Genomic DNA, 14,644 nt, shown 5'->3' on the forward strand with positions numbered 1-14,644 from the left:
TCTCTCTTTAGGCTCCTCCCTGTCCACAAACCACACATGTTTGCACTTACTGGTGTTTTGGTGGTTTCCTGAAGTTCTAGTCCTGCCTTGTGGTCCCAGGTGGTCTCCTTTGGTATTTATTCCTAGTTGACCTGGGAGAGGAGAGGAGAAGAGAGGAGGAACACAGTTGCTGCTTCACTATAGCCCCTTCTCTGTAACAAATAAAACTCAGTTTTTAACTTTCTCTTCTTGAATCCATTTTATACAAAATATGAGGTGTAAATGTCATATATTTTTGGCCCCCAAGCCAGACTGTTGACATTTCGACCAACAGCTTTGTTTACAGGTCAATTATAGGCTAGATAGAGAGTCCTCTGTTCTGTAATGGTTGGCTGATAAGCTATGTGGTTAATATTGGTGCTTTTTTGGTGTAACTGATGTAGCTTTGGTTCTTAGCCAGGGATTGTGATTAATATAATGATTAACTTTATAGCTGACGGGAATATCCAGTTTTAAACTTTAATATACATTTTCTATTATAGGTAGAAAAAGAATCTGTGTCCTTTTAAAGGTTTAATATAGAAACAATAGATAAAGTGCTTTTATTAAAATATTTAAAGCAAAAAAAGTTATGTGACAATAATTTAACATGTAGCTAGTTAAAATTGACTTGTTTTACTTCTTCTTCCTTAAATGGTAGGCAGGATGTTGATTAATCTAGTGAATTGTGCAGACCTAAAGACATAGGAATATTTAAGAAACTTGTAGTATCTCCAGTGTCTTTCTTTCATCTTCCTCTGATGTTCTCCTCACTAGGCCACATTTGGATTTCCCTTCTTCATAAACACACTAGACATATTGGGTTAGGACCCACCCAACTTTCATGAGACTTCATTAAAACTGATTGTATCTGCAGTAGCCCTATATTCAATTAAGGGATTACAAGTCTAGAAAGAAAAATTAATTTCTGAATGCCTGGGACATTTCTCTCTAAACATTTTTCTTTGCTATAAATGCATACACAGCATGCACATGCATAGTTCAAGCACATATGCCACTTATAAAATTAGAATCACACTGTATTTTGCAAGCAAAAAAAAAAGGAAATAAATAGTAAAGATCTTATACCTAAGAAAAATGTTTGATGGGAGTTGGGTGGTAGCACAGTGGGTTAAGCGCAGGTGGCACAAAGCACAAAGCACACGGACCCAATAAGGATCCTGGTTAGAGCCCCCAGCTTCCCACCTGCAGGCAGTGAAGCAGGTCTTCAGGTATATCTATCTTTCTCTCCCCCTCTCTTTCTTCCCCTCCTCTCTCGATTTCTCTGTCCTATCCAACAACAACGACAACAATAAAGCAGCAAGGGCAACAACAGGGAATAAATAAATAAATATTTCTTTTAAAACAAAAAATGTTTGAAAGTCTCTGAAAAGCATACCATATTGACTATTTCATCTAGTTTTTTTTTTTTGAGGCTCTTTCTAAATAATAATATTTATTTTACCATCAGCATCCAGAGAGGGAGGAGGAAAAGGAGAGGGACATATGGAGGTAGTAATGTTGTCATGAGTGGCTTGGAGGGGAAGAGAGGATTGGATCAGGAATAAAAAGGGGGCTATAAATGTGGACAGATAGTTGTAGCAACGATGGCTGGCCCATGTCTACAACCTTTGGGAACTGCAGTGGCTTGCAGCGGGGAGAGTGAAGATTCAGAACCCTGGTGGTGGGAATGGAGTGGATTTATACCCCTGCTGACATGTAATTTTGTAAATCAATATTAAGTCACTAATAAAATTTAAGAAAAAGGAAAAATATTTTAGATACAGACAGAGAAAAGTTGAGAGGGAATGGGGAGAGAGAGGGAGAGACATCTATAGCACTGTTTGACTGTTCATGAAGCTTCCTCCCTCCGGGTGGAGACTGGGAACCTGAATTTGGGTTGGGTCCTTGTGGACCGGAATGCCTTTTTTTGTTTGTTTGTTTTGCTTTGGTGCCAGCACTATGAATCCATCAATCCAGGCAGCCTTTTATTTTATTTTTTAATTATTATTCTAATTTATTTTCCAGGACAGAGAGAAAGTGAGAGGGGAGGGGAGACAGTGAAGGAGAGAGAAAGAAAAACAGACACCCGCTAACCTGCCTCACCACTCGTGAAGTGTCCCCCCCAGCAGGTGAAGGGAGTGTGAGGCTCGAACCCAGGTCCTTGTACATGGTGATATATGTACCACCATCCGCCTCCGCCACCACCCCCACCTCCCCACTGAAACTAATGCCTTGAAAGTCTTCTACCCAAGGACATGTCTTCAGTTACACCAGAGCTCATAGAGCCAATATTGAGTTGTTTTCCTCAGGAGCCCTGATTTAACCTGTCTCAGGATGGTACTCGATTATTCCAGTATAATCATCTGCATGGTTTTTTAGTGCTATAATTGTGGAAAGCTGATATCAGGATCTTAAAAGTGGCACAGCTCATTTTGAAACGGTTAGTGCCTTATAATAGCAAGAATACTGGGCTCATTGTGCAGCAATAATGGAAACTACATTTGCAAAAGACTTGCAGTAATAGAACATTCTAAAATGCGAGAAATGGAGAAAAGCACACTGGGAGAGAAAGTCATGTTTTATTCACAGAATTTGGGGCTGTCTGTGCTTTTGGGAAGGCAGGGGAAAGTTGAGTGCTGCGCCAGCCCAGGGTTGCAAGCATTGAAGTGGGGAGTCATCAGTCACTGGCATCAGAAGAGAGTGTGGGAGGCGGGTGGGCATCAGCCAGAGTTGTCGCATTGGAAAGTTCCTTTTGCTCTTTAGAATGAGTTAGCATTTTGTTAATGAAAACCGGTGTTCCAACAAATGCGTATATCTTTATAATTCAGCCTAATGATTTGGCTCCTTTCCCGTTGTGTGTGACATCTGATTGATAGCTGATTTTAAAAGCATGTTCAGAAAAAAAATCTATTAAAGTCGATTCCGCTGTAGTTCACCAATATAGGTTTTAGTTCAACTGTAGGCTGATTTAACTCCCCCTTCCCCTTTCATAATTTTATTTATTGTTCACATCCAGCATATACAGACTTACAGATAACTATGATCAAATAGAGTGTAAGGATTCTGGGACTTTCTCAACTGTGTGAATTGACCCAACAAATGTTGCTTTGAGTTGGGGATATTTCCTGTGTTAATTCAAATTTTTTGGTAAGGCTTCAATTAAGTATTTCTTTTGTCAGCTTAATTCACATAATTTAAGAGCATTCTGCTTAAAACTTTAAAGATCTGTAGGCTGGGCTGTAGTGAAACCAGTTATGTGCACATATCACCATGCACAGGACCTGGGTTCAAGCCCCCACTCCCCACCTACAGGGAGGGGATACTTGCAAGTGGTGAAGCAGGTCTGCAGATTTCTCTCTCTCTCTCTCTCTCTATCTATCTATCTCCCCATCCTTCTCAGTTTCTCTCTGTTCTGTCAAATAAAACAGGAAAAAATAAATAAAAAAAAGGGAAAAATGACCTCGATAACATAGAGTCGGCTCCAGGCCCCAGTGATAACCCTGGTGACAATAAATTAAAAAACAAAACAAACAGACAAAAACCTTCAAAGATTAAACAAAGCTGTGAAAGTGCCAGGACAGCAGGGAAGAAAAAATAATGAATTAGCTCTCTTGTGTCTAGCTCACAAGAATGATTTTAGTTATGTGTGTGTTCACACAAGGAGCCACCTTTGTTCTGTTCCTTTCAGAAGACAAAATTGCTTTCTGAAATGTTCCCCTTTGATTTGGAACTGTTGACTCGAGGAGCTAGACTGGTAGGTATCTGTACTTTTTCTGCAGCCTTGCTGTATTTATTATTGGGGTTGTTCCTGTCACTCTTTCTCTTGGGGACCCAAGACAAGAAAATGAAAGCATCTCAGAGCAGCTCTATCTAAATCATGTGTGACTTCTCCTCCAGCCAACTCTGAAAACAACACAAGCCATGGTTTCATCGCACTGAGAGCCTCGTGTCTCAAGTGTATATGAGACACATATCAGATAGGAGCAAAGGGACAGGGGACACTGGGGCAGGAAACTCAATGAGACTCTTGGCGCTTGCCTCCTCATAGCAGACAAAGATAGCTCTCTTCCATCCATTCTCTTCTTACTTCTTTCTTTCTCACTTTCTCCCTTTTCTTTTCCCTTCCCTCCCCTCCCCTCCCCTCCCCTCCCCTTCCCTTTCCTCCCCTTTCCTTCTTACTTTCTTTTGTCACCAGGATTACCCCTGGAGCTTGTGCATAACGGATATACCACCACTCACGCCATTTTTGCTGTTGTTGTTTCCATTTTGAAAGAGACAGACAATGAGAGGGAATGGGGAGACAGAGAGATACCTGCAACATTATTTCACCACTTCTGAAGCTCCTCCCTCCCCCCCCCTCAGGTGGGGACTGGAGGCTTGAATTCTGTTCCTTGCACATGGTAAAAGGGTTTGTTTAACCCCATGCACCACTGTCCAACCCCTGATATATCACTTCAATGGGCAGGCATCCCATTGAATCACTTCAATGGCATCTGGTTTCTTCTTCTTCTAGCGTTTGCCCTTCTTCCGTAGCCAGTCAACAGCATCAGGTTGAGCCTGATGTAAAGTTTCGAGACCTCCTTTGAATCTGGAGAGGTGGCAGTCGTTGACTATGTGGGTCATAGTCTGTCTGGAGCCGCAGGGGCAGTTCGGGTCATCTCTGGCTCCCCAGCGATGGAACATAGCGGCGCACCGGCCATGGCCTGTTCGATAGCGATTGAGGAGGGCCCGATCATAACGTGCTAGGTCAAAGCCGGGTTGACGCTTGCAGGGGTCTGTGATGAGGTGTTTGTTCTTTACCTCGGCTGACTGCCAACTCTGTTTCCAAGAGACTGGAACAGAGAAGTTCAGTGTAGGCGTAGGGACCAGATTGGGTGACGAGACGTCAAGCGTTGGACAGGGTGGGCGAAGATCTCCGCGTATATTGGCAGGTCCGGTTGAGCGTAGATGTGGGAAATGAACTTAGATGATGCCGCATCCCGACGAATATCTGGTGGGGCGATGTTGCTAAGAACTGGCAGCCATGGAACCGGGGTGGAACGGATGGTTCCAGAAATTATCCTCATGGAGGAATATAATCTGGTTTCTGTATCGCTGTCAAGGGTTACACTGTGGTTTCATGAGACTACGGCCTGTTGTGGTGAATCTTTCTGTCCAGTGACTCTAGTTTGCACCTGTCATCCTTCCTCTTGTTGCTCAGCTCCTCTTATTTCTTGGCAATAGAATTTTTTAAACCAAATTCATGACTATCTATGGTCATTTTATGCAAGTATGGAGGAAGCAATTCTTGGCATTGAAACCTACTCGGCAAATGTGTTGTGGTGAGGCTGATAACATTAATTCTATCTCCTTGTCCTTACTCTTCAAATAACAAAGCCCTTTTAAAAATATTTTCAAAATACTTCTATCTATTTAATATTAGAACAGAAAGAAATTGAGAGGGGAAGGGGAGACATGGAGAGAGAGAGATAAAGAGAGAGACAGAGAGACACCTGCAGCCCTGCTTCAACTCTCAGGAAGCTTTCCCCCTGCAGGTGGGAAACAGGGGCTTGAACCCGGGTCCTTGTTCACTGTAATGTGTGCGCTTAACCAGGTGCGCCACCACCTGTCCCCTATGACAAAGCCTTTTAGAGAGGAGTCTGAGTCACTTATCATTTAGGAGAGGTCAAGAACATATAATAAGACCATATACTTTGAAGGCTGCCTCAGTTCAAATTCACCTCCGCATCCCCCCCAAAAAAAAAAAACCCACTATAGCAGTGTGGCTGGGGCTGGGTCACCCTATGAATTGGTTTCCCAAACTGTAGCGATATAACACAATCATGTTTTCAGAATTATTCAGAGGGCTAAATGACTATCACAAGATGAGGCACTTAGCATAATGTCAGGCCCCTGTAAGTGATTAGCTTGCATTGCTTGCTGAAGGTACTTGGAGTTCTGATATCCTAATGGACATCATGCAAAGCCAGCAAAATCCAGAGAATTCTCCTAATTACAGAACCTCTCCCACCCTACTCTTTTTCCAGTTTCTTCTCCCACCTCACCTAAATTTGAACTTGTATTCATTCAGTCAGCAGAGACTGGTGGTTTTGTTTATTCTTGATATGCAGTACTAGTATATGCTTACATTTTCTTTTCATTATCTTTATTTATTGGTTAGAAATAGTCAGAAATCAAGAGGGTGGGGGGAGATAGAGAGGAAGAGATACAGAGATCCTTGCAGACCTGCTTCGCCACTCACAAAGCTTTCCCTCTGCACATGGGGACCGGGGGCTCAAACCTGGGTCCTTGTGCTTTGTAACATGTGAGCTCAACCAGGTGTGCCACCACCCAGGCCATGGTATATATACTTTAAAAAAAATAACGAACTAATAATTCTATTATTATCCCATGTTCAAATACCTGTGGACTCTTCCCTGGCTTCCAGTTCTGATGAAGCTGGGGGGGGGGGCGCAGGCGTGTAAGTGAGGTGATCCAGTGGGCAATGCCCTCTATCCATCATTCTGTCAGAACTTGACTGAATTCCTTGGACCAGTCAGTATGTTGCTGGGCACATGCTATGGACATGGAGTTCTGGGATGCATTTGCTCCAGCATCTGTGTCCTTCCCAAGCATCTGGGCAGGAAGCAGGAAAGTCTGTTGCGATTTCCATTTGAAATTTTGTTATTTGTAAGTTAACATCTGGTGTGCAGTGTGGTTGGATATTTGTGTCATACTGACCATTTGAAAAAGACCAATCATTCTAAAGTCTGAAAAATTCTGGGAGGCAGTTCTGCAGCGATGCTCCTGACATCAGAATGAAATGTGTTATTGTTGTTGTTGTCATTGCTGGCCACCAGGGATTTTGCTGGGGCTTGCACATTGACTCCACTGCTTCTGGTGGCCATTTTTTTCCCTTTCATTTTGGATAGAGACAGACAGAAATAGGACGAGAGAACATCTGCAGTACGGCTCCACCTCTCATGAGGCTCCCCCACTGCAGGTGGGGACCGGGGAGTTGAACCCAGGCCTTTGGACATTGTGATGTGTACACTTCACTCATTGCTCTACCACCTGATCCCAGAGGGGACTTTAAACTTACTGAATCTGCTAACCTCATTTTATCTCCCCCCCCCCCAATAGATTGATGTCCTCAAAGCTGATCTGGAAAGTGCGGAATGGAAAGTTCTGGAAAATCTCATTCTGGAGGACGTGCTTGGACAGATCGGACAGCTCGTCTTTGAGGTCCATCTGCACTGGCCTGGCTTTGAGGTCAGTGGCAGGGATAGCAGTGTGGTGCGCTTCTGGTACAGCCTCCTCAAAGAGTTAGAACGAAAGGATTTCAGACTTTTTTACAGCTACAAAGATTTATCTAAACCTCAGCTCTTTCTGAAGAAAGACCTTTTCAATGCAAGTAGCAGTTATACTCTAAGTTGGGTGAATACCAGATGGAAATAGAACTCCGGACCTTATCGAGGACTCAGTGATGTGTTTGCAGAATGGAACATGATTCTGCTTATGTCCGCCTGTCCACCTCCCCTGTGGCCCATTCGAGGCAGGGACTGTGCAACGGCCTTTGTTGAACAAACACACGTACAGCCTGCCAATTGCTGTTGAAGAATCGAGTGCCGCATTGTCAACCTCCATCAGCCCGGCCCTGGCCGCTTGTCTTTGACAGTGTCGGAGATGCTGCATCCTCCTTTACTTCACCTTGAAAGATAATCCTCCATGTACCCCAGTGCTTATAAATGTTTTATGTTTCCACTATCCGGGAGTTCATTAACATAAAAAGAAATTGCATACATTTCTGTTGTTACTGCCTTAATGAGAGTCTTAGGTTTGTAATCTGCTGCTGAAAATAGCAAGTCACGGGGCCGGGTGGTGGCACATCTGGTTGTGTGCACATGCTACAGTGTGCAAGGATCTGAGTTCAAGCCCCCAGTTTCCACCTGCAGGGGGGAAGCTTTATGAGTGGTGAAGCTGCAGGTGACTCTCTGTCTCTCTTCCTCTCTCTCTTTCTCTCTTTTTTCCTCCAGGGTTATTGATGGGGCTTGGTACTGACACTGCAAATCCACTCCTGGTAGCCGTTTCGCCCACTCCCATTTTATCAGAACAGAAAGAAATTGAGAGGAGAGGTAAAGATAGATGACAGATACATAGACAGACAGACCTGCAGATCTGCTTTACCACTCGTGAAACTCCCCCCCTGCAGGTGGGGAGCCAGGGGCTCGAACCCGGATCCTTGTGCAGGTCCTTGCACTTAGTAGTATGTGTGCTTAACCAGGTGTGCCACCACCCAGCCCTGTGTCTCTCTTCCTCTCTGTCTCCCCTTTTCCTCCTGATTTCCATTTTTATCCAATAAATAAATATAATTTTTTAAAAAGAAAGAGAAGAGCAAACAGCAAGTCACCTCTTCACGGTTCCCTTTGCTCACCTTGTTAGGAACATTCTCTGCAGCCTTGCAGATTCCAGTTCCCACCCGCAGCTTTTGCTGAGGTCTTACGGCGTCTTTACAAGATATGGTCATATTCATGCAGGCTTAAGAGGTAACAAGACTTTCTGAATTAGCTATGCAGGTTTTTTCAAAACGTTAACAAGGCTTTAATTTAAAAGTTTATTGTGCAGAGGTCGGGCAGTAGCGCACTGGATTAAGCCCACATAGTGCGAAATGCAAGGACTGGCGCAAGGATCCCGGTTTGAGCCCCTGGCAAACCTGAAGGGGGGGTCGCCTCACAAGCGGTGAAGCAGTTCTGCAGGTCCCTGCGCTTTGCACCACGTGCTCCTAACCCGCTGCACCACCGCCCGACTCCGCACACCTGGTTAAGTGCATGTTAACCATACGCAAGGACCCAGGTTCAAGCCCCTGGTCCCCACCTGCAGGGGGAAACTTCACAAATGATGGAGCAGTACTGTAGGTGTCTCTCTCTCCCTCCCTCTCTACCCCCTTCCCTCTAAATTTCTCTGTCATATTAAATTAAATAAATTTTTAAAAAGATTTTTAAATTCACAGTATTGTTTTTTTGCTTTTATTTATTTGTTTTTATTTTTATACATTTTTATTTATAAAAAGGAAACACTGACAAGACCCATAGGATAAGAGGGTACAACTCCACACAGTTCCCACCACCAGAACTGCGTATCCCATCCCTTCCCCTGATAGCTTTCCTGTTCTTTAACCCTCTGCCAGTATGGACCCAGGGTCATCATGGGATGCAGAAGGTGGCTGCTTAACAGTCCTTGTGCTTTGCACCAAGTGCGCTTAACCTGCTGCACTACCTCCCGGCCCCCTGGTTATTTTTTTTTGTTTTTTGTTTTTTGAGACAAATTCTAAATAAATCACAAATGCACCCACCACATCCACCTACTCTGCAGCCTGTTCCAGAGTTGCTTGTGCTTATTTTGTTCTTATTTCTAAGACTGTCCTTCACTCCCTTCAGGGATAGTTTGAAATTTTTGATGAATATGCTGACTGTTGCTATGGTTTCCCTGCCTCTAGAATTTATTATGCTTATTGTGTAGGCCAGGGCTTCTTCAACTCAGCGCGCTTGTCATTTCAGGCTGGATGATGTTTTGCTGGGAGAGAGAGGGTTGGTCTGTGCATGGTCAGTGGCTTAGCATTCCCCCTGGCTCCCTTGTGTAAGTGCCAGGAACACTGCCCCCGCTCCCCTCAGTGATGACAGCCACATATGGCCCCCAACAGTGCCAGGTAGCTCCTAAAGGGAAAGTCACATGATGCTGGGGAGAAGCACAGGCAAGACGGCGGTCAGGGCAGCTGCAAACATCACACACAGCAGACAAAAATGCAAAAAGCAAAGACAAAATTAAGAGCACCACTTTTTCATATTTTTGCTTTGTTTTTATGTGTGTGTGTGTGTGTGTGTGTGAGAGAGAGAGAGAGAGAGAGAGAGAGAGAGATGCAGAGACAGGCACTGAAAGAAATACCAGAACATTGCTCAACTCTGGTTTATGGTGGTATGGTGGTGCTGGGAATTGAACCTGGGACCTTGGAGCCTCAGGCCTCTCAGTCTTTTGCATAGCATTATACTATCTGCTGGGCCCTAGAGCTCCAGTTTCTGAAGGGTTCATGTGTGTGTCAGGTGCTGTGTATAGATAGATCATCACCAACTCTCCTGCTAACCACACAAGGCAGTGTGCTTTTCTCAGTTGCACAGGTGAGGAAGTTCTGAGTCATCCAACCAGTGAGGGTGGGGCACTGGTTGAACACACACGTTACCATGTGCAATGATCTGGGTTCGAGCCTCTCACTTCTCACCTTCAGGGGATACTTCACAGGTGGCCCACAATACTACAGGTGTCTCTCTCCCTCTGTGACTTCCCCTCCCTTCTCAGTTTCTGTCTCTATCCAATAATAATGATAATTAATAATAAAAAGTCATTTAGATAGTGTCTAGCAGGGCTTCGTAGCTCAGTCTGTCAGATCCCGAAACCTATGCAATTCTCCATGATATTTCCTCAGTAACCTCTAACAAGGTTAACTGCTGCCTTTTATTTATTTTTTCCTGCCATCAGGATTATAAATGGGACTCACTCCACTGATCCATATGACCATTTTTCTGTTTTTACTTAAGGTTTCTGTTTTTTTTTTTTAATTGGTGATTTACAAGATCATAGATAAGAGTATAGTTCCCCACCCACCACCACGAAAATTCTGTGGTGCCACCTCCACCCCACTTCCTACAATAACCACATTTTCCCCAAGATCTTCAAGACAAGTTGGCTATTTTTCTCTTTCCTCCTCCTCTTCTTCTTCTTCTTCTTCTCCTTCTCCTCCTCCTCCTCCTCCTTCTTCTTCTGCTTTTTTTTTTTTTTTTGCCTCTAGGGTTATCTGCTTCTGGAGGCTATTTTTTCCCTTTTGTTGCCCTAGTTGCTTATTGTTGTTATTATTTATTTTTGCCAGTGTTGCTGGATAGGACAGAGAAATCAAAAGAAATGGGGAAGACAGACGGGGGAGAGAAAGACAGACACCAGCAGACCTGCTTCACCGCCTGTGAAGCGACTCCCCTGCAGGTGGGGAGCTGGGGGCTCGAACCAGGATTCTTAGGCCAGTTTTTGAGCTTCACACCTTGTACATTTAACCCGCTGTGCTACCGCCCAACTCCCCTATTTTTCTTCTCTCTCTCTCTTTTTTTTTTTTTTTTGAAAATTCCTGTATTTTGGTACTGGGTGGTAGGCATCCCTGGTTGAGTACAATTGTTACAGTGCGCAAGGTCTCAGGTTTGAGCCCTTGGTTCCCACCTGCAGGGGGGGGAAGCTTCACAAGTGGTAAAGCAGTGCTGTAGGTATTTCTCTGTCTCCCCTTCTTGATTTCTGGCTGTCTCTATCCAGTAATTAAATAAGGGTAAAAAAAAAATCAAAAAGAAATTTCTTTTGTGTTTTATTTTTCCATATTCCACACATGAGTGAACCATCCAATAATCGTCTTTCCCTGCCCTCCTTCACTAAGCAGAGTTAGCTCCAGTGTCATTTATTTTGTCCCAAAGGACACAATAACTTCTTTTAGCTGTAAGTAGTGCTCCATTGAGTGTATGTCCTAGAAATTCTTTATCCAGTCATCTGTTGATGATGGACCTTTTTTCTTGTTTTGATAGTTTAAGATAAGGAAGCTTTCCTCTTGAAGGTGGGGACATATGGGGAGTGGGGAGGCTTGAACTCAGGTCCTCACACATGCTGACAAGTGTGCTCTGCCATGTGTACCACCCAATTCCATGGGTATGTGTGTCTGTGTGTGTGTCCAGTCCCTATTTATGGTACTGAGGAAAATAAACACACACACAGACACACACAGACACATACACACACACATATACACACACACACATACACACACACACAAACACAAACACACACACACACACATATAGAGAGTTGGGATCATCTTCCTAACACGCAGGTTTAACTTATCCAACGTCCTTATTAAAAACACCTGCCAAGTGGAGGCTACCTGAGGAAATATGGGTTGAAGCAACTTCACTGACAGTATATTCTGCTTGCCAGAAAAGCTCTTGAAGATCTGGAAATGCTTCTTGGCTCTAATTCATCCCAAGTCGTTGGCACTTTGCTGCCAGATTTTAGAAAAGACACAGTCCCTTGGAATTGCAGCATGAGTCTCCTGCCTTTCAAACCAGTCTTTGACCTGCAGATAAATGAGCTCAGATGTGAGTGTCTCTTAATTAACTATTACTGGTAGTAGTTTTCATTACATTACATTTGAATATACAAAGTTAATAATGCTTATATAGAATCATTACAAAGCAACCAGGACTCTCTACCACCACCTTTTCTTTTAATGGAAAAAAAAATGATACAAGATTCAGAGGTTACCTTTTAGTACAAGCTCTGTTCGAATTTGCAATTGAGGTCAAAGAAAAACAACTTTCACAATTTCTCAGTGGTCATGTTTGATACTGTTATGCTGTTGCCTAAGTGTGGCTATCTGACATGTTCAAATGAAGAGAACACGGGAGAAGTAAACAGACTTCTGCCAGAATTGGCCGTAGGTGCACTAATATTTGCATCAGGGCAGAACAACAAATACGCTGGTAAGTGTGCAGTGTTCAGTCCAGATTGGTCATTCATGTAAGCAGTTCTGTCTTGGCTATATGGCACTATTATAAAGCATATACACGGTAAGGTTTGCACTCTTTGGTTGGATTTTGTAAAGCTTGCATGAATACCAATTCAGTCATCATATTTTGTCAGATTAAAAGTGAAGGCCTCATTTTCTTGACAATTTAATGGTATCTCGAGGCTTAACTAATAAAGTCTTCTTTGCTGCTGGAGAAAAATTTATATTTGGGGGACAGGCAGTGGCACACCTGGTTAAGCGTCCGTGTCCCCAGCTGTAGGGGGAAATCTTCACAAGTGGTAAAGCAGGCCTGCAGGTGTCTTTGTCTCTTTCCCTCTCTCTATCTCCCCAACCCTCTCCATTTCTCTGTCTGTATCCAATAATAAATAAAAATAATTGGACATTCAATTAAAAAAAGAGATATCAATTAATATTTGTCTTTTTCAGCTCGAATATTATTCCCCTTTCTACTAGCCAAGTGCTGGTACCTTGTGAATTCAATCATATATTTAACTTCAGGCCAATGTGTCTTCATTCTCTAACAACAAAAAAAGTGTCTCGTTTACTTATCATATGAAACCACAGCCCAATGATTCAATATATGTCCTTAAAATGCCTACAATGGGAAATTACTGAAGTGCTTCAAATTTATTATATGTCTGTCCTTAAGAAAAATTAATCAACTGAGCTTAATATCACATCTTATCTTTAGCACTAGCTGGGAAAAAAGCTCATTCTCAGTAGGATAAAAGCCAGTGTTCTGTGATAGTGGGCAGCCCTGTCTAGTGCCTGAGCTGAGTGGGAATGCTTCCAGTCTCTCACCACTGAGAATGATGTTGGCTGTAAATCTGCTGTACACAGACTCCACTAGTTTAAGGAATTTTCTGTCTATTCCCACTTTCTGTAGTGTTTTGATCATGAAGGGATGTTGGGTCTTGTCAAAGGCTTTCTCTGCATCTACTAAGAAAATCCTGTGGCTTTTAGTTTTAGTATATAAATCAGTCACACCGATTGATGTTTGTATATTGAACCAGCCTTGCATCTCTGGGATAAACAAACCCCCACTTAGTTGTGATGAACAATCTTTTTAATAGACTGCTGTATCCTGTTGGCTAGGATTTTGTTCAGTATTTTCACATCTATGTTCATCAGAGATATTGGTCTGTAGTTTTCTTTTTTGGTTGTGTCCCTGTCTGCCTTTGGTATCAGTGTGATGTTGGCTTCATAGAAGGTGGAAGGGAGTGTTCCAGTGTCTTCAACATTTTGGAAGAGCATACAGGTATTAACTCTTACATACAGGTATTAACTATTAACATACAGGTATTAACTCTTCCTTGAAGATTTTGTAGAATTAATTTGTCAAACCATCTGTGCCTAGACTTTTATTGTTGGGAAGGTTCTTGATTGTTTCAATTTCGTTGGCTGTGATAGGCCTGTTCTTGTTTTCTAGTTCCTTTTGGCTCAATACTGGAAGGTTATATGATTTTAGGAACTTTTTCATTTCTTCCATGTTCTCTAGCTTGGTGGCGTATAGTTGTTCGTATAAGCCTTGCATGATACTTTGGATTCCTGTGGTGTCTGTTGTGATATCTCTTCTTTCATTTACAATCCTACTTAGCGACATAGTGTTGGAAGTTCTTGCCATAGCAATTAGGCAAGAGAAAGGAATTAAAGGATACAGACTGGAAGAGAAGAAGTTAAACTGTCACTATTTGCAGTTGATATGATAGTATACATAGAAAAACCTAAAGAATATAGCAGGAAACTCCTGAAAATTATCAAATAGGTAAGGTGTCAGACTAAAAAATTAATATGTAGAAGTCAGTGGCTCCTTTATGCAAACACTAAGTCAGAAGAAATCAGTTCTGTTCATTATTGCAACAAAACATTAACATATCTATGAATAAGCCTAATACAAGAAGTGAAAGATTTGTATACTGACAATTATGAGTCATTATTTAAGGAAATAGAAAAAGATATAAAGAACTGGAATCCCATGTTTATGAATTAGAAGAATTAACACACTCAAAATTACTACTTTACCCAGAGTCATATACA

At 42.7% G+C, this 14,644-nt stretch overlaps 1 protein-coding gene across 9 annotated transcripts in view; it reads left to right on the forward strand.

The window, feature by feature from the left end:
* Positions 1-14,644, forward strand: part of METTL24 (methyltransferase like 24) — a 194,147-nt gene that overhangs the window by 141,848 nt on the left and 37,655 nt on the right. For 7 of the 9 annotated variants that reach the window (XM_060190640.1, XM_060190646.1, XM_060190644.1 and 4 more), the window contains one exon: positions 7,144-7,804. In XM_060190640.1, the coding sequence (XP_060046623.1) occupies positions 7,144-7,458 (315 nt within the window). In that variant the 3' untranslated portion in view covers positions 7,459-7,804. Of the gene's footprint in view, positions 1-7,143; positions 7,805-14,644 lie in introns of those variants that run through there. The other 2 variants (XM_060190639.1, XM_060190638.1) reach the window with 1 other exon arrangement.

Source organism: Erinaceus europaeus, chromosome 4 (genome assembly GCF_950295315.1).
Source record: "Erinaceus europaeus chromosome 4, mEriEur2.1, whole genome shotgun sequence".
Lineage (NCBI taxonomy): Eukaryota > Metazoa > Chordata > Mammalia > Eulipotyphla > Erinaceidae > Erinaceus > Erinaceus europaeus.